Here is a 20988-nt window from a genome sequence, read left to right as displayed (position 1 = left end):
AGTTATTTATATACTGTAGCACACACATATTCCGCAGCGCTTCACAGAGAATATTTGTCAATTCACATCAGTCCCTGCCCCAGTGGAGCTTACAATCTAGATTCCCTATCACATTTACACACACACATTTATACTAGGGTTAATTTTTTTTTAGTTGGGATCCAATTAACCTACCAGTATTTTTTGGGATTGTGGGAGGAAACCGGAGTACCCAGAGGAAACCCACACAAGCACGGGGAGAATATACAAACTCCACACAGTTAGGGCCATGGTGGGAATTGAACCCATGACCTCAGTGCTGTGAGGCAGTAATGCTAACCATTAAAACATTCACTTGAGTTGACAATTTTCTCACCAGCGGGTCTTTGAACCTCTGCAGACTTGTGTCTGCTGGAAAGAGAGATACAACATAGCTTTAAACCTAGGATCGAGCACGGTGGCCAAAATGTAGTGCTCTGATTTCAACAGATTGACCACCCGTGAATCCTGGCGAAGCGAATGAAGGGCTCCATCCACAAGTCCCACATATTTTGCGGAATCGCTCCGTCTTAGCTCCTCCTTTAATTTCTCCAGTTGTTTCTGCAAAAGCCTGATGAGGGGAATGACTTGACTGAAACTGGCAGTGTCTGAACTGACTTCACGTGTGGCAAGTTCAAAGGCTTGGAGAACCTTGCACAAGACGGAAATCATTCTCCACTGTGCTTGAGGTGGAGATATAGGCTTTAATGGCCTTTTGCTGCTCCTTCATCCTCTGAAGCATATAGTGTGTTGAATTCCACCTCGTTACCACCTCTTGCTTCAGGTGATAGCAGGGCAGGTTTAGGCGTGTTTGATGGCGCTCCAGTCTTCGGCACGCGGTGGCTGAATGACGAAAGTGTCCCGCAATTTTTAGGGCCACCGATAGCATCTCCTGCATGCCCTGTCATTTTTCAAAAAATTCTGCACCACCAAATTAATTGTATGTGCAAAACATGGTACGTGCTGGAATTTGCCCAGATATAATACCTGCACAATATTGGTGGCGTTGTCTGATATCACAAATCCCCAGGAGAGTCTAATTGGGATAAGCCATTGTGCAATGTTGTCCTTCAGTTTCCAGAGATTGTCAGCTGTATGCCTCTTACGGAAAGCGGTGATACATAGCGTAGCCTACCTAGGAACGAATTGGCGTTTGTGAGATGCTGCTACTGGTGCCGCTGCTGTTGTTGCTGTGGGAAGCCATACATCTACCCAGTGGGTTGTCACAGTCATATAGTCCTTAGTCTGCCCTGTTTCACTTGTCCACATGTCCATGGTTAAGTGGACAACTGCATTTTGTAGGACACTGAGGACACTTTTTCTGGGGTGTGGTTCATCAAATCGACAGTGTCTAGGTCGACAATGTTTAGGTCGACCACTATAGGTCGACAGTCACAAGGTCGACATGGATGGAAGGTCGACAGGGTTTCTAGGTCGACATGTGCTAGGTCGACATGTCTAAAGGTCGACATGAGGATATTTTTTTTGTGTCGTTTTCTTCGTAGAGTGACCGGGATCCCAAATTAGTGCACCGCGTCCACTCGCATGGCTCGCTTCGCTCGCCATGCTTCGGGCATGGTGCCTTCGCTCCGCTACCGCTTCGCTTGGCACACTTTACCGTACCAATGGTAGTCCACGTGGATCGTTAATTATGAAAAAATTCAAAAAAGAAAAAAAAATTGAAAAACTCATGTCGACCTTTAGACCTGTCGACCTAGCACATGTTGACCTAGAAACCCTGTCGACCTTCCATCCATGTCGACCTAGTGACTGTCGACCTATAGTGGTCGACCTAAACATTGTCGACATAGACACTGTCGATCTTCAGACCGGATCCCCTTTTTCTGACGTCTCTGTACATTCTCGGTATCGCCTGTTTGGAGAAGTGGACCCTAGATGGGATTTGATACCAGGGACACAGTACCTCAAACTATTTTCTAAGTTCCACTGAACTATTGGCAGATACCGGACGCACATCTAACATTAACATAGCTGTCAAAGCCTCAGTTATCCGCTTTGCAAAAAAATTACTGCTGTAATATTTCATCTTCCTCACAAAAGGACTGTTGGACAGTCAATTGCTTACTGGAAGTAGTACAAGTAGTCTTCCACCATCCCTCTGGGATGATAATCGACTCCGAGCAGCAACAACATCAGTGGCAGCACCAGCAGGTGTACTACTCAAGGATCCTCCGGAGGAATACCAGTTAGGAGAGGACTCCTCAGTCTTGCCAGTGACATGGCCTGCAGGAATACTGAGGTTCCTGACTGAGGAGGAAGTTGACGTTGAGGGAGTTGGTGGTGTGGCTTGCAGGAGCTTGGGTACAAGCGACAGAAGAGATTTAGGTGTCAGTGGACTACTTACACTCTTACACAAACTTTCACAACTTGACACTGACTTCTGATGAATGTGCTGCAGGTGACGTATAAGGGAGGTTGTTGCTAGGTGTTTAACATCCTTACCCCTACTTATTACAGATTGACAGAGGCAACAGATGGCTTGACACCTGTTGTCCGGATTTGAGGAGAAATAATTCCACACCGAAGAGGTGGCTTTTTTGGTAGTTTGCACAGGCATCACAATGGGCTTCTTCGTCCAGTGGACAACAAGTGTCTCCCCTCATGCCTGACTTAAACAAACCACATCACCATCAGAATCCTCATCGTCAACTTCCTCCTCAGCGCCAGCAATGCCCATATCCTCATCCTGGTGTACTTCAACAGTGACATCTTCAATTTGAATATCAGGAACTGGAATGTGGGTGCTCCTATTAGCACTTGCAGGGGGCGTGCAAATGGTGGAAGGAGCCACCTCTTCCAGTCCAGTGTTGGGAAGGTCAGGCATCGCAACCGCCAACACACTTGGACTATCCATGGGGATTTGTGATACCATCTTAGAATGCACAGTTCTTTTCTGTGCTTTTTCCAGCTTAGCTCTTTTCATTTTTCTAGCGGGAGGATGAAGGCTTCCATCGTCATGTGAAGCTGAACCACTAGTCATGAACATAGGCCAGGGCCTTAGACACTCCGTGTCATAAATGGCATATAGGTAAGTTTACGTTTCTCCTCAGTCCATTTAAATTTCTTTTTTGGGTCTTTTAACTGATCTTTGGCTTTTTGGATTTTACATGCCCTCTACTATCACAATGGGCATCGGCCTTGGCTGACGACGTTGATGGCATTTCATCATCTATGTCATAACTAGTGGCAGCAGCTTCAGCACTAGGAGGAAGTGGTTCTTGATCTTTCCCTATGTTATCCTCCAAAGTTTTGTTCTCCATTATTTTTCTGGAGTTATATAACAATGTGCGGTACAGGAGAGAATACCTCTACACCACACAGGGCAAACCCTGTGAAAATTATTTGTATTAAATATTAATAACCCCTTTATTTGGAGTAAATAATATACAGCACAGGACAGCACCACTGAACTTATTTATATGGCAGCACCACTGGACTGGATTTATACAGAATTATATGGATTTATATGGAATTATATGGCAGGATCACTGGATTTATACACCAGTACCACTGGATTTATATGGCAGTACCACTGGACTGGACTTTTACTCCAGTACCACTGGAATTATACGGCAATATCACGGGAATTACATGCCAGTATCACGGGAATTACACGCCAGTATCACGGGAATTATATGCCAGTATCACGGGAATTATACAGCAATATAACTGGAATTATACAGCAATATCACTGGAATTATACGCCAGTATCACAGGAATTATACGGCAATATCACTGGAATTATTTGACAATATCACAGGAATTATACGACAATATCACAGGAATTATACCACAATATCACTGGAATTATAAGACAATATCACTGGAATTATACGCCAGTATCACAGGAATTATACGCCAGTATCACAGGAATTATACGCCAGTATCATGGGAATTATACGCCAGTATCACGGGAATTATACACCAGTATCACGGGAATTATACACCAGTATCACGGGAATTATACACCAGTATCACGGGAATTATACTCCAGTATCACTGGAATTATACACCAGTATCACTGGAATGATACGGCAGTAACACTGGAATGATACGGCAGTAACACTGGATATATGGCAGCTGAGGACACCACCACTGTAACTGGTCACTGGACTGATGCTGCATAAGACACTACCCCTGGTCTGATGCAAGACAACACAGCACCACTGAAAGGGACTTATACAGCTTCACCGGATATATGGCAGCAGAGGATACCACCACTGTGACTGGTCACTGGACTGATGCTGCACAAGACACTGCCCCTGGTCTGATGCAAGACAACACAGCACAAGTGCAAGGGACTTATACAGCAGCACTGGCGACATATTGCAGCAGAGGACACCACCACTGTGACTGGCTGGACTGATGCAATCATGCAGCATAAGACACTTCACTAGACTGAGCAGTACAAGACAGCACTGGAATCGCCACCCCACTTTCCCACCCACACAGACACTGAGGACACGTCCTCTCACAATACTCTCCAAGACTGGAGTGAAAATGGCAGCGACGCGCGGTTCCATATATGGAATCCAAACCCTGCGAGAATCTGAAAGCGGGATGATGACATTTTGCCTCGTTCTGGTTTCCGAGTAAGGTGGGAAAACCCGAGCCTGACTCAGATCCGGGCTCGGATGATGAAATCCGGTATGGTTCGGTTCTCTGAGAACCGAACCCGCTCATCTCTAATATTTTATATATATATATATATATATATATATATATCCATTACTCGTCAATAGGTGCACATGCACAGCTTGAAAATAGACAGCGAGACAGAGCAGAAGGGGAAAAGTCTCTAACTACAGAAAAGCTGTCTATGCAAAAAGAGCAGCTTTTCAGAAGTGCTCATTTTAATAGTGTTTGATGAAAAATAAGAATTAAAAACTAAAGTATCACAGATGAGAATTATCATATATAATAAAAGTCTAACGCTGCTCCTCACCTCTATGGGGGAAATCAAGTGTTTTGTGTGCCGGCTGCCACTTGATGGCGCCGACAGAGCAATTCAAGTTTTGCCCTTGAATATACTGCCATAGACTTTTTACTGCAGAGTTTTGACTATAAAAAAAATATAAGAATAATAAAATTAAGATATGTCTAATATATTCTTTGTATATTTCATATACTTTATATAGTCAAAACTCTGGCTCCAATGCTGTCATTACTGTTATGTTTTTCAATCAATTTTGATGGGCTGATGGGCTGAGTTTCAATATGAATATGACCATGGCCGCAACTAGGAAAGGAGGGGGGCTAAGGTGTCACATGCCCCGGGCGCCGAGAACTCTGCCTGTCTCCTTCAGCGGCCAGACAGAGCTGAAGGACACTCAGGACTGGCGTTACCCGTTCACCGCAGTCAGCAATGCAGGGAGGTGCCAGGCTGGAGAGGCGCCCTCCCTGCTTGCTGCGCTCTGTCAGGAAAAGTCAATCCTAGGCAGTGCAGGAGGCATCACATCAGCATGATATCCTGGGCTGGGTTTCCCCTTCCACTCCCTCCCTTCTCCTCAGAGGCGGTCACGCCACATGACATACTTGAGGAAGAGCAGATGCAGCCAGCGAGGCTGAGGCTGTGCTGGCTGAAAGCAGGTGTAGCTAAGAGGGACAGGCAGTGCCTCTTTCATCTATATCAGCTATGTTTCTGCCACCCCTTCATCTGTGTCTGTGCACCTCACCTTCTATGCTTCAGCTCCTTTCCCATCAGTGCCTCTGCTCAGGTTATCTTTGGTACAATCTCCATCCATGTTCCTCTGTCACCTCTCTCTGTGCCTCTGGTTCCTATGCTATCTTTACCTCTGCCAGCATCTCCATTAGTCCCCCCTCCATGAGTGCCTCTGCCCCTTTCCCCATCAGTACCTCTACTACTTCCTGTGTGCCTATGCCTCCTCTACTCCCCTCCATGGCTGGCAGCTGTCATCAGAAGAGGCGCAGGCCAACAGATGAAAGACCATGTACAGCGCCACAGAATTCATCTGAGGCATGTCAGGTAAGCATCATTTTCTATTAATTATAATTTTATATTTCTACTTTCTGGGTGGTATGCAGCATGGTGTTAGTGATACAGACTGCTAAATATTCTCAATATTTTATGTGACTGCATATGCAGCAAAGTATTTTACACTGATGCGGTATCTGTTCATACTGTATACCTGTCTGACTTGATCCCCAGTGGCTTTGCAGCTTTTCCCCATTGACTTCAATGACATGCCCTTCTTCGGGGTATGCGTCTCTCCCTCAGCCCCCTCTCTCTCCCACTCCTCCATCTATCTCCCTCACCCTGGCCTCCTCTCTCCAATCTCTCTTGTCTCTTCTCTCTCTCCCTATTGTACAGTGTAATGTAGGGTTTCACATCTGCGCGGATTACTTTGAATTATTATTAATTTTAACCTTTAATTTTTAAGTATTTTTTCTGTTCTATTTATATATATTTTTTTATTTGGGGTGGCAAATTACTGCCTTCCCCCGGATGCCGAAAATCCTAGTTTCAGCCCTGATATGACTCATACAGAAAGGAGAAAAAAAAACAGCTAGCAATTTATGCTATCAGGATACTAGTATAAATATATTTATTTCTGTGCTTAATAAAATATAGTAGCCTTTGTTGAGGCTATTTACTCACCATTAAATTAAAACTGTACTTTATCTTTTGAAGACAATCAATAAATTCTGCTTCTGAAACTGCTGCTTTTCCTTTGGAAAGAGAAAAGATAAGGAGAAATATTAGAGGTGTCTTTGTTTTAACCTTATTCATTTACAAATCTGTAACTTGCTTGATCATTTATTATGTGTTTTTGTACTTCACTCACCTTTTTTTTTCTTTTGATCCAAATTGATTTTTTCAACAAAAAACTCAATACCTTCAAGTGTATGATTTAAAACTTCCTGATGTGAAATGAAATTTGCATAAGTAAACTGTTCATGTTATAGTAACATCTAAACAGTTACATAGAAACATAGAATTTGACAGCAGATAAGAACCACTTTTCCCATCTAGTCGGCCCCTTTTTTTTGTCCTTTAGGTAATCTCAACCCTTTTTGAACCTTAATTATTCGTAATGAAATTCATATGCATGTTTAAATTGCTCTACAGTCTTAGTCTCTACCACCTCTGATGGGAGGTTATTCCACTTATCCACTACCCTTTCTGTGAAGTAATTTTTCCTTAAATTTCCCCATGAACCTGCCTCCATTCAGTTTCAGTGTATTTCCTTCGAGTTCTAATACTTCTCTTCCTTTGAGGAATATTTCCCTCCTGAACTTTGTTAAAACCCTTGGTATATTTGAAAGTTTCTATCATGTCCCCTCTTTCCCTTCTCTCCTCCAAACTATACATTTTAAGATTTTTTAGCCTTTCCAGGTTAGTTTTGTAATGTAGGCCATGCACTATTTTAGTTGCCCTTCTTTGTACTCTCTCTAATGTATTTATATCCGTCTGGAGATATGGTCTCCAGAACAGGACACAGTATTCCAGATGAGGCCGTACCAATGACCTATACAGTGGCATTATTAATCCTTTTTTCCTGCTACTGATTCCTCTCGCTATGCAACCAAGCATCTGACTTGCCTTTCTCATTGCTTTATTGCATTGCTTTCCTGCCTTTAAGTCACTTGAAATAGTGACTCCTAAATCCCTTTCCTCCTCAGTAGTTTCCATTATAGTACCCTTGATACTACAGTACAGTATATTTAGCCTTTGGGTTTTTGAGACCCATGTGCATGATTTTGCATTTTTTAGCATTAAACTGTAGTTGCCACATTATTGACCATTTCTCAAGCCTAGCTAGGTCATCACTCATTTGTTTTACCACTCCCGGTGTGTCTACCCTGTTGCAAATCTTTGTATCATCTGCAAAAATGCATACTTTCCCTTCAATACCATTTGCAATGTCACCAACAAAGATATTAAAGAGAACTGGTCCAAGTATAGATCCCTGGGGTACTCCACTGGTAACATTTCCCTCCCTAGATTGTACTCCATTTATTATACTGTCTGTTTCCTATCTTGCAACCCGGTTATTATACATTTAACGGTTTTATAATCAACCCCCATGCTTTCAAGTTTATTTAGCAGTTTGCGATGTGGAACAATGTCAAATGCCTTACTAAATTATAGATATGCTACTGTACATCCACAGCTCCCCCTTGATCTATTATTTTCATCACAGAGTCAAAAAAAGTCAATAACATTTGTTTGGCATGATCTCCAACCAGTAAATCCATGCTGTTTTGGATCCTGTAAGTTGTTTGATTTAAGATATTCCACAACTCTCTCTTTTAATAGTTTTTCCATTACTTTCCCTACTACTGATGTAAGGCTTACTGGTCTGTAGTTACTTGCTTCTTCCTTGCTTCCACTTTTGTACAGTGGAACTACATTCGCTCTTTTCCAGTCCTCGGGAATGGCACCTGTATTTAGTGACTGGTTAAATAATTCTGTTAATGGTGCACCAGCACATCTTTTAGCTCTTTTAGTATCCTTGGGTGTATCCGATCTGGCCCCATTGATTTATTTACTTTTAGTTTTGAAAGTTCTGTTAGGACCTTCTCCTCTGTAAATGTACTTTCATCTACCTTATTTTTTATGAATGTCCTTCCAACTTACCTGTGGCCCCTTCCCTTCTCCTTTTGTAGTAAATACTCAGCAAAAATAATTAATTATTTAGGTGATCTGCTATTGCCTTGTCTCCCTCCACCAAATTCTCACTGTCGTAAGTCTTATTATTCCTCCATTTGATTTTCTCCTTTCAATTATATATTAAAAAGGTTTTGCCCCCTTTATCTACTGACTGGGCCATTTTCTCCACAGCTTCTGCCTTTGCACATCTGATCACTTTGTTAGCATCCTTCCGTCTGTCAAGATACACCTCTTTGTCGTTATTATTTTGAGTCTGTTTGTATTTCCTAAAATCCATCTTTTTTGCTTTCACACTAGTTGATAATTCTTTTGTGAACCACATTGGCTTCCTTTTCCTGGTGCTTTTCCTAACCCGTTTGATACAAAGGTCTGTTGTCCTTAGTATTGCACTTTTCAGTTTTTCCCACCTCTACTGCACTCATTCCAAGTTCCTCCAGTCAGCCAATGAATCACTTAAACATCTATCCATTTTTGCAAAGTCAGCATTTCTAAAATACAACACCTTTGTTTTTGTGTGACAGGAGTTGGGTCCTGTGTTTATACTAAATCGTACTGCTTGAGGATCACTGGATCCCAGGTGCTCACCCACATACATGTCTGACACCGCCGATAGCCAGGATATCATTCTGATCCCTCCATGTGTAAGAGGTTATATAGTTCACTCATTGTTATCTGATTTTAAACTGCACATGCACAACAATTAGTTTTAAACATTACATATGTATTACATAATTCAGCAATAGAGGCCAGTATTGTCTAAATTATTAATAAGCAAAATAAGTATTTTTCGAAAAAACATAAATCATGATATTTAACAGAAAGACATTATTTATGTAGACTACAAAGATATTGATTGGCTTTGCTCAAGATACATTTGAAAATAGCCACCTGAAAAAATAATTAGCGTTAATATAAGTTTATCTTTAATATAAGCATATTTCTTAGGTAAAATGAAACATGCTATTTAAAAAAAAAAAAAAAAGAGATTTATTGTGCTTTGGTACATTCCTGACCAAAATCTATCCTCCTGTCTGTTTCCTTTCAATTGAAAACACACACACACACACACACACACACACACACACACACACACACACACACACACGAGTCATGTTAGTTAAACCACAGCTTTTATGCTATAAATCTATAAAAATTGGACCTCCAAAACCCATTTCATGCACTAAGTACTGCTGCTTCATAGCAATTCATCACTCATCTAATCTGCAAGGCTTTCATAATTAAAGTCCTCCAGGTGCATCATCCATTGACAGTGCTATGTCGGCTGATTCTATGGGGGGAATTAAGTTTTTATCGCCACCCGATCTCCCGCCTAAAGTGACAGGAGATCGCAGTGGCTATATTTAATTGATGCTGTTTATCGCACAAATTGCACTAGGTTTAGTCACGTAAAGCAGCTAAACCTGACTAAACTAATGGATGCAATCACAAAAATGTAACTTATTGTACATTTTAACTCACCAGCATAGGGGACTGTGAGCTGAAATGTGTCTCCCCTGCAGTGCAGCATGCCTGAATGGATAAACAATTGACTTGCTCCATTGGATGTAATCTAGTGGCAGCGGCGCAGAGAAACAATTGAATTTCCAACTGTATGAGTTTCCTGGTCCTGTAAGTAGAGTACGTGACTAGTCTTGTCTGTTGATCCAGTTGTAGCAGTTAGCTACTTTAAAGTTTTACTCCTGTTTATGGTTCATTAATTCATTTTCGAGTGTTGTTCCAGTTTATCCTGCATTGCAAATCTCAAGTAATGTTTCTATTTATCCTGCATTCCAAGCTTCAAGTATTATTAGACTTACCCTTTAAATTGGGACACACCTGAATCGCATTAGTTCTGCGGTTGGCTTATTTCATCCTACATTTCACCTGGTTTTAATCAGCAATATAAACTGTGTAATTCATGAGTGTCACAGATTAAGGAGATAGTATGGTAAGCCTAAAGGTGTGTACACACGGTGAGATTTCGGCTATGCTCAATTCTCATCTCACTATGCGATATGGACTGCTGTATAACAAGCCTAGATGACTGTGCTTGCCATACTGGCTATGTGCGATTTTGGCTAAGTGTCAATTTTGACTATACTTTTATAGGTATCTAGTCTCCAGGTCGACCACACTTAGGTTGACAATGTCTAGGACGACCACTGTTGGTCGACATTAACTAGGTCGACCTGTCTAGGTTGACATGAGTTTTTCACAATTTTAATTTTTTTAACTTTTTCATACTTAATGATCCACATGGACTATGAATAGTAACCTGTGCCGAGCGCAGCAGAAGTGGAGTGAAGCACCTTGCCCGAAGCATGGCGAGCAGACATGGTGCCCTAATTGGGGTTTTTGGTCACTGTACAGAGAAAACAACACCCCAAAAAAAAAAAAAATCTCATGTCAACCTTTTGATCTGTAGATCTAGAACATGTCGACCTAGTACCCTGTCAACCTAGAATCCCTGTCGACCTAGTTACTGTCAACCAATAGTTACTGACCTAGACACTGTCAACCTAAGTGTGGTCGACCTTCCATACCACACCGACTTTTATACTAGATAGTCAAAATTGACTTGCCTGCACAGTCTGTCTAGAATTGCGATACCGACCTCGCGGGACCGGGCATCGGTATCGCAAGGTGACTTTCACCTTGCAATCTGCACTAACTTTACTTGCGATTTTGACTTTATAGTCAAAATCGCAAGCAACAATCTCACCGCGTGTAGTGTGTACACACCTTAAGTATTGGGCCTAATTAATATGTGGATGGATGATGCATTGCTGCTGCTTACTTGGAAGCAGAAGCGCTGCTCTAGTATGGTAATGCAACAAGAGGCATCTGATATAAGTAGATACCACCTGCATACATCTGTGACCCAGTACTGCACCTAAGATGCAGTACGGGTCTAGCGCATGTGGAGGGTCCCAAACATCAGTACGTTGCATGATTTTCAGATCCAACAGGATCTGAATTAGGCCTATTGTTCCAGTTGATTGTGCATTGCAAATTTCAAGTATTGCTTCTGTTAATCCTGCACTCCAAGTTTCAAATATTGCTTCTGTTCATCCTGTATTACAAAATTTCAGGTATTGTTTCAGTTTATCCTGCATTCCTTAGTTTCAAGCATTGCTCCCATTTATACTACGTTACAAAGTATCAACTTTATTCCTATTTATGTTCTAATATTATATATTTATAACTGGATACACCGCCTTCTCTACATAATCTTATTTTCTAGCTCTGCTTGTAAAATAGAGACTGTTGCTGTATCTCATACCCTGTATCTTGTATTAATACATATTTTGTGTTACGAACTGAAACCTGCTGAGACCTCCTACTTTACTTCATCCACCTTCAAGCTGTACCAACACCTTTGCTATGGTCGAGTCCAAGCCAATCTTAGATCCTGACATTTTCTATATAGTGTTCTGCCATTCTGAAGGTCAATATGGTAATGGAAAAATAAGATTTTACTCACCGGTAAATCTATTTCTTGTAGTCTGTAGTGGATGCTGGGGACTCCGTAAGGACCATGGGGAATAGACGGGCACCGCAGGAGACTGGGCACTCTAAGAAAGATTTAGTACTACTGGTGTGCACTGGCTCCTCCCTCTATGCCCCTCCTCCAGACCTCAGTTAAGGAAACTGTGCCCGGAAGAGCTGACATTATAAGGAAAGGAATTTGGAATCCAGGGTAAGACTCATACCAGCCACACCAATCACACTGTACAACTTGTGATAAACTTACCCAGTTAATAGTATGAACAACAACTGAGCATCAACAATGGATGCCAACTTAACATAACCCGTTATTAAGCAATAACTATATACACGTATTGCAGAAAGTCCGCACTTGGGAAGGGCGCCCAGCATCCACTACGGACTACGAGAAATAGATTTACTAATGAGTAAAATCTTATTTTCTCTAACGTCCTAGAGGATGCTGGGACTCCGTAAGGACCATGGGGATTATACCAAAGCTACCAAACGGGCGGTAGATTGCGGACGACTCTGCAGCACCGAATGGGCAAACACAAGGTCCTCCTCAGCCAGGCTATCAAACTTGTAGAACTTAGCAAATGTGTTTGTACCCGACCAAGTAGCTGCTCGGCAAAGCTGTAATGCCGAGACCCCTCGGGCAGCCGCCCAAGAAGAGCCAACCTTCCTGGTGGAATGGGCTTTCACTGATTTTGGATGCGGCAAACCATCCGCAGAAAGAGCCTGCTGAATCGTGCTACAGATCCAGCGAGCAATGGTTTGCTTTGAAGCAGGAGCACCCAGCTTGTTGGATGCATACAGGATAAACAGCGAGTCAGTCTTCCTGACACCAGCCATCCTGGCTACATAGATCTTCAAAGCCCTGACTACATCTAGTAACTTGGAATCCTCCAAGTCACGAGTAGCCGCAGGCACCACAATAGGTTGGTTCAAATGAAAAGATGACACCACCTTCGGCAGAAATTGCGGACGAGTCCGTAATTCTGCCCTGTCCATATGGACAACCAGATAGGGGCTTTTACATGACAAAGCCGCCAATTCTGACACACGCCTAGCTGAAGCTAAGGCCAATAGCATGACCACCTTCCACGTGAGATATTTTAATTCCACGGTCTTAAGCGGCTCAAACCAGTGAGATTTCAGGAAACTCAACACCTCGTTAAGATCCCAAGGTGCCACTGGTGGCACAAAAGGGGGCTGACTATGCAGCACTCCCTTTACAAACGTCTGAACTTCAGGAAGAAAGGCTATTTTTTTTTTTTTTTAAAGAAAATGGATAGGGCCTAAATCTGGACCTTAATGGACCCCAATTCTAGGCCCAAAGTCACTCCCGACTGTAGGAAGTGAAGGAAATGGCCCAGCTGGAATTCCTCTGTAGAGGCATTCCTGGCCTCACACCCAGCAACATATTTTCGCCGTATACAGTGATAATGTTTAGCCGTCACGTCCTTCCTAGCCTTTATCAGCGTAGGAATAACCTCATCCGGAATCCCTATTTTTCTACTAGGATCCGGCATCCAACCGCCATGCCGTCAAACGCAGCTGCGGTAAGTCTTGGAATATACAAGGTCCCTGCTGCAACAGATCCTGCCCTAGAGGCAGAGGCCATGGGTCCTTTGTGAGCATTTTTTGCAGCTCTGGATACCAAGTCCTTCTTGGCCAATCCGGAACAATGAGTATTGTTCTCACTCCTCTTTTCATTATGATTCTCAGCACCTTGGGTAAGAGAGGAAGAGGAGGAAACACATAAACCGACTGGAACATCCACGGTGTCACCAGTGCGTCTACAGCTATCGCCGGAGAGTCTCTTGACCTGGCGCAAAACCTCTGTAGCTTTTGTTGAGGTGGGATGCCATCATGTCCACCTGTGGCAGTTCCCACCGACCTACAATCTGCGCGAAGACTTCTTGATGAAGTCCCCACTCTCCCGGGTGGAGGTCGTGCCTGCTGAGGAAGTCTGCTTCCCAGTTGTCCACTCCTGGAATGAACACTGCTGACAGTGCGCTTACGTGATTCTCCGCCCAGCGAAGAATTCTGGTGGCTTCTACCATCGCCACCCTGCTCCTTGTGCCGCTTTGGCGGTTTACATGAGCCACTGCGGTGATATTTTCTGACTGAATCAGAACCGGTTGTTCACGAAGCAGGGTCTCCGCTTGACTTAGGGCATTGTATATGGCCCTTAGTTCCAGGATATTGATGTGAAGGCAAGTCTCCTGCCTTGACCACAGCCCTTGGAATTTTCTTCCCTGTGTGACTGCCCCCCACCCTCGGAGGCTTGCATCCGTGGTCACCAGGACCCAGTCCTGAATGCCGAAACTGCGACCTTCGAGAAGGTGAGCACTCTGCAGCCACCACAGGAGAGACACCCTGGCTCTGGGGGATAGGGTGATTAACCGATGCATCTGAAGATGTGATCCAGACCACTTGTCCAGTAAGTCCCATTGGAAGGTCCTCGTATGGAACCTGCTGAAAGGAATGGCCTCGTATGATGCCACCCTCCTTCCCAGGACTCGAGTGCAGTGATGCACTGACACCTGTTTTGGTTTTAATAGATTCCTGACCAGTGTCACGAGCTCCTGAGCTCTCTCTATCGGGAGATAAACCCTTTTCTGGTCTGTGTCTAGGTTCAAGTACGTGATAATAGTGACACCTTGCTTCCGCAGGAGCACCATAATTTCCGCCATTACCTTGGTGAATATTCTCAAGGCCATGGAGAGACCAAACGGCAACGTCTGAAATTGGTAATGACAAACCTGTACCGCAATTCTGAGGTACGCCTGATGAGGTGGATAAATGGGGACATGAAGGTCTTCATCCTTTATGTCCCAAGTCACCATAAAATCTTCCCCTTTCAGGATTGCAATGACCGCTCTTAGTGATTCCATCTTGAACTTGAACCTATTCAGGTATATGTTCAGAGATTTTAAATTCAATATGGGTCTGACCGAACCGTCTGGTTTCGGGACTACAACATGGTCGAATAATAACCCCCTCCTTGTTGAAGGAGGGGAACCTTGACCACTACCTGTTGAAGATACAATTTGTGAATTGTAGTTAACACTGTTTCCCTCTCGTGGGGGGAAGCCGGCAGGGCCGTCGGTGAGGGGGCATCTTCTCAAAGTCCAGCTTGTATCCCTGAGACACAATATATATTGCCAAGGGATCTAACAGGGAGTGAACCAACTTGTGGCTGAACTTACGAAGGCGTGCCCCCACCGGGCCTAGCTCCGCCTGTGGAGCCCCAGCGACATGCAGTGGATTTTTGTAGAGGCCGGGGAGGACTTCTGTTCCTGGGAAGTAGTTGTGTTGTGCAGATTCTTTCCTCTGCCCCCGCCTCTGGCAAGAAAGGATGCACCTCGGACTTTCTTGTTTCTTTATTCGAAAGGCTGCATTTGATAATGTCGTGCTTTCCTAGGCTGTGTCGGAATATAAGGCAAATTATCAGAATTACCAGCTATAGCTGTGGAGAGCAGGCCCGAGAACCCCTCTCCACACAATCCTCAGCCTTCCATATGCCTCTTAATTCGGTATTATCTGTCCATTGCATATTCTACAGGACACGTCAAGCAGAAATCGACATAGCTTTGACTCTAGGACCCAGTATACTCATGTCTCTTTGGGCATGTTTTATATATACATATCTCTTAAGACAGCATCTTTAATATATATATATATATATCTCTATATATACACATATATATATATATATATATATATACATATTAGGGTCTCAATCTCTGCTGATAAGGTACCTGTCCACGCTGCCACCGCGCTATAAACCCATGCCGACACAATCGCCGGTCTGAGTAGTGTACCAGAATGTGCACGCTATCTGCAGGATCCCTGAGTATAGCTAGGGCTACCTTCTGGGCAAACGTGACACCCTAGGGGAAGATTCCCATCACATCCTGGCCCTAGTGGCAGTGCCAGATTAAGGTCCATATGGGCCTGGAGCTGAAATTTATGAAGGGCCTATTTTTTGTAGGGGTGAGGGTATCGGGATGCAGGGAAAAGCGATAGTAGTGAGGGTTTTGGGATATACAGATGTGCCCTTATACAGCTTTCCCTATAAACGGCAGTACAATGTACTTTTGTTGGCATGCGTACATACTCACCGCAAAACAAACCGAAAGTAAGCAAAACGATGCTGCGGGTAGCGTGGAGCGCTCCACACCTGGAAGGAGGAGCAAGCAGCACTACATTAATGTGGATAGCGAAAGGCTGTGCTCCCGCTACCAGGAGATCTCACAGCTGGGTCCATCGGAGTGAGTGGGAGCGTGCGTACACACATGACTGCTGGCTATTGTACTGCAGGCGCTATGCTGTGTGGCAGCACCAAGATAAGCTGCATGAAGCGGCAAAGTTACAAGCACACACATCTGTAGGGAAAGGGTGAAGGGGTGATTGTACCTGGATGCTGGGACAGGGTGTAGAGGTGAACGCACACTGCACAGGGACAAGGGACACACTTACACACAAACATTATACAGGGACCAGGTGCACACTGACACACACACATTATACAGGGACCAGGGGCACACTGACACACACACATTATACAGGGACCAGGGGCACACTGACACACACACACACACACACACACACACACACACACACACACACACATTATACAGGGACCAGGGGCACACTGACACACACACACATTATACAGGGACCAGGGGCACACTGACACACACACACACACACACACACACACACACACACACACACACACACACATTATACAGGGACCAGGGGCACACTGACACACACATTATACAGGGGCCAGGGGCACACTGACACACACACACACACACACACACACACACACACACACACACACACACACACACACACACACATTATATAGGGGCCAGGGGCACACTAACACACACATTATACAGGGACCAGGGGCACACTGACACACACACACACACACACACACACACACACCATAGTTGCCGACTTCTGGGCTGCTCTCTCCGGGAGAGAGCAGCCCGTCGGCTCAGCAGGGGGGACGGGCAGTGAGGTGACGTGACAGGGGGGCGGGCCAGAGCCGGAACGGAGGCGGGTCAGAGGTGGAACGGGGCGTGGCTTCTGGACCACATCATTTAAGCCACGCCCCCCGCTGTGTAATGCCGCGATTACCGACATTATACAGCAGGGGGCGTGGTTACGATGACGCGATTCAACAAGAATCGCGTCATCGCCTGCCCGGACCGCCCACTTTACTCGTTAAGTGGGCGGCGGGCAGGGGGTGACCCGCGGATATCGGGAGACTTGCCTGCTCTTCCGGGGGGGCGGGAGGGTCACCCGTTTTTCGGGAGCCTCCCGGCCATTCCGGGAGGGTAGGCAAGTATGACACACACACACTATACAGGGACCAGGGGCACACTGACACACATATTATACAGGGACCAGGGGCACACTGACACACACACATAATACAGGGACAAGGGGCACAGTGAAGAAAAGGGTCCTGTTGGCGGGGGATGTAGGTATGTGACCGGTGGTCATGAGACCACCGAACACAACACATCCCCCTACATCCCGCACTCTCACAATCCCGACGGTCGGCATGTCTACTAAATGGGACTATTCCCACTCGTGGGTGTCCATGACACCTATAGAATGGGAATAGAACCTGTGACGACTGCAGGTCATGCATACCACACCCGTTGGAGGGTTTGCATTTTACTCTGCATAGTTGTTCATACTGTAGTCACACAGACCTGGGACATTATTACTGAGCAGCAGCAACAGCCTATACTGTACAGTATATATAACCTGTGACAGACAGCAGCTCAGCAGATCCAGTACCTGCGGCTTGTCAGATGTCAGTGAGAGTCACAGCAGGTGGGAGGGTGTACTGTACACTAGCAGCTTCTCCTGCTGCAGTCAGCTCTCCTATTGGCTGGTTGGCGAGAGAGAGGCCTGGAAAGCAGGGATCACTGTATAATAGCTGCTGAGGATGAGACAGCTCCGCTACACCCCCCCGGTCTGGCTGTCACATACACGGAGCTAGAGAGCGGTAGAAGTTATGGAAAGCAGTCATACTGTACATGTGCTGAAGGGTCCCGTATGTGTCATGGTTCCCAGATGTGCTATTGCCGCCGGCAGGAAAGCGCACACTCGGTTCTAGGATTCCCCAGGCTGCGGCTGCTGCCTCATCATGTTATCACATACTATATAATATATGTGTCACTGTACAGTGCCCGCGGATATGGTGATCTGTCTGTAACAGCGCCCTCTACTGTACGCGGCTCTATGTGGCCGCGTACAGTACCTTGCATGTGTGTCGGCCGGCCCTGTGTATGCATGGTATATATACCTATACATACTGCAGAAAAGGCAGCTAGGGGGGGTTAAAGGAGGGGCTGCTACATCCAGAGGACAGAAATATAAGGCAAATGTACTGTAGGTCAGGAAGGAGGGAGGTCACACTTATAAAAGTGATTACCCTGTACAGACTATACACATACTGCATAATAGTGTGTGACACACTGACACTACACTTACCATTTTCCGTGTGTGTTCAGGTTGTACTTCTGCCTGCAATTTCATTCTTCAGCCTCATGCCCGGGCAGTCAGTGTATGATGTGTCACTCAGCCAACAGGAACACAGCAGACACTGCTGAGGAGTTCCTGCACAGATCAGGAATCTCCTCAGCGTTACAGCAGCAGAACAGTCCATTGGGCACAGCACAGCAGCTGATGTACTGAGTGCTGGATACAGCTTGTCCCTGACCAGTCACCCGCTGACCTTGCATTGGCCACGCCCCGATTTTGGTGGGCGGAGCTACAGACCGGGAGTGGGACACACACAGAATTTACCAGCAGCCCAGCCAGAGTCTGAATGAGCCATAACTGTTCTGTTACCTGATGAGGGGGCGGAGCTACAGTCGAGACCGGGGGCGGAGCATAGGATGCGGGCCGGCCTCCTGGAGCAGTGACAGGAGGATTCAGACCCCGCAGAGTTTAAGATAGGCCGTGCGTGGTGTGGTTGGGACGTCTGCAGGTCGGTTTTGCGGTCCTGTGGGCCTATTTTCAATGGGGGGCCTGGAGCTGCAGCTCCATCCGCCCCATTGTTAATCCGGCCCTGCCTAGTGGGTAAAGGATACTGCCTGAGAATTCTTTGTGGGAAGCTGCAGTCTCTTGTCTGGAGATTCCCGCTCTTTTTCCTCATGAGAGGAGGGAAATTTACCTCAGCTTTCTTCCCCTTAACATGTGTACCCTTGTGTCAGGGAAAGATGAGTCATCAGTGATATGCAAATCATCTTTTATTACAATAATCATATATTGAATACTTTTCTGCCATTATGGCTGTAACTTTGCATTACTGTAGTCGACACTGGAGTTAAACTCTGTGTCGATATCAGTGTTTATTATTTTGGATAGTGAGCATTGTGAGACTCTGAAGGTCTCTGTGCCATAGGGACAGACATGGGTAGATTTCCTGTCTGTTCTCTAATCTTTTGTGCAATAAATTCACCTTAGCACTTACACATATACAAACAGGTGTCGGCGTTGTCGACGGAGACACCCCCTCACACACATATTTGCTCTATCTTCTCCTTAGGGGAGCCTTTTACCTCAGACATGTCGTCCCACACGTACCGACACACCACACACACACAGGGGATGCTCTATCTGAAGACGGTTCCCCCACAAGGCCCTTAGGAGAGACAGAGAGAGAGTATGCCAGCAGACACCCCAGAGCTATATGACCCAGGAATCACACAGTAACTTAGTGTTAACCCAGTAGCTGCTGTATATATTGTTTTTACGCCAATTTTATGTGCCCCCCCCCCCCTCTCTTTTTCACCCTATCGTGCTTCTGCAGGGTAGAGCCTGGGGAGCTTCCTCTCAGCGGAGCTGTGGAGAAAAAACATGGCGCTGGTGAGTGCTGAGGAAGAAGGCCCCGCCCCCTCAGCGGTGGGCTTCTGTCCCGCGATTTTGTGTAAAAATAATGGCGGGGGCTCATGCATATAACAGTGTCCAACTGTATATATGCTGCTTTTGCCAGGAGGTACTTAATTGCTGCCCAGGGCGCCCCCCCCCCCCCCCCCCTTGCGCCCTGCAGCCTACAGTGACCGGAATGTGTGGGTTAGTGTGGGAGCAATGGCGCACAGCTGCAGTGCTGTGCGCTACCTCATATGAAGACAGGAGTCTTCTGCCGCCGATTTTGACGTCTTCTTGCTTCAACCCGCCGGCTTCTGTCTTCTGGCTCTGCGAGGGGGACGGCGGCGCGGCTCCGGGAACGGACGACAAGGTCAGGTCCTGTGTTCGATCCCTCTGGAGCAAATGGTGTCCAGTAGCCTAAGAAGCACAACCTAGCCGCAGTTAGTAGGTTTGCTTCTCTCCCCTCAGTCCCACGTAGCAGAGAGTCTGTTGCCAGCAGAAGCTCTCTGAAAATAAAACACCTAACTAAAATACTTTCTTATTAGCAAGCTCAGGAGAACTCACTAAAATGCACCAAGCTCTGTCCGGGCACAGATTCTAACTGAGGTCTGGAGGAGGGGCATAGAGGGAGGAGCCAGTGCACACCAGTAGTACTAAATCTTTCTTAGAGTGCCCAGTCTCCTGCAGAGCCCATCTATTCCCCATGGTCCTTACCGAGTCCCCAGCATCCACTAGGATGTTAGAGAAAACAATCTGCCATGATTGTATGGAAGAAAAGTTTTATGACAGAAATGTTTACAAATTTATCTTCTTAAATGCAATCGTGGAACACATTTAAACACTCCCACAGAGCCAGCCTTAGGCATAGGCAAACTGGGCAAATGCCAAGGGCATTTTGTATGCTATGG

The 20988-nt window shown here is 45.4% G+C and overlaps 1 protein-coding gene across 2 annotated transcripts in view; it reads right to left on the bottom strand.

Moving 5' to 3' along the window:
* Positions 1–19064, bottom strand: part of LOC135042599 (epidermal growth factor receptor kinase substrate 8-like) — a 421293-nt gene extending 402229 nt beyond the window's left edge. The window contains exons 1-3 of one of the 2 annotated variants that reach the window (XM_063955034.1): positions 18698–19064; positions 6846–6921; positions 6659–6729 (exon numbers count right to left, since the gene is read on the bottom strand). In XM_063955034.1, coding sequence (XP_063811104.1) covers positions 6659–6729; positions 6846–6921; positions 18698–18742 — 192 coding nt within the window. In that variant the 5' untranslated portion in view covers positions 18743–19064. The remainder of the gene's footprint in view (positions 1–6658; positions 6730–6845; positions 6922–18697) is intronic. The other variant, XM_063955035.1, reaches the window with a different exon arrangement.
* Positions 19065–20988: the final 1924 nt, after the last annotated feature.

The sequence above is a fragment of the Pseudophryne corroboree genome, chromosome 2 (genome assembly GCF_028390025.1).
Source record: "Pseudophryne corroboree isolate aPseCor3 chromosome 2, aPseCor3.hap2, whole genome shotgun sequence".
Taxonomy (NCBI): domain Eukaryota; kingdom Metazoa; phylum Chordata; class Amphibia; order Anura; family Myobatrachidae; genus Pseudophryne; species Pseudophryne corroboree.
The sequence above is the reverse complement of the archived record's forward strand: the minus strand, read 5'-3'. Positions and strand labels throughout refer to the sequence as shown.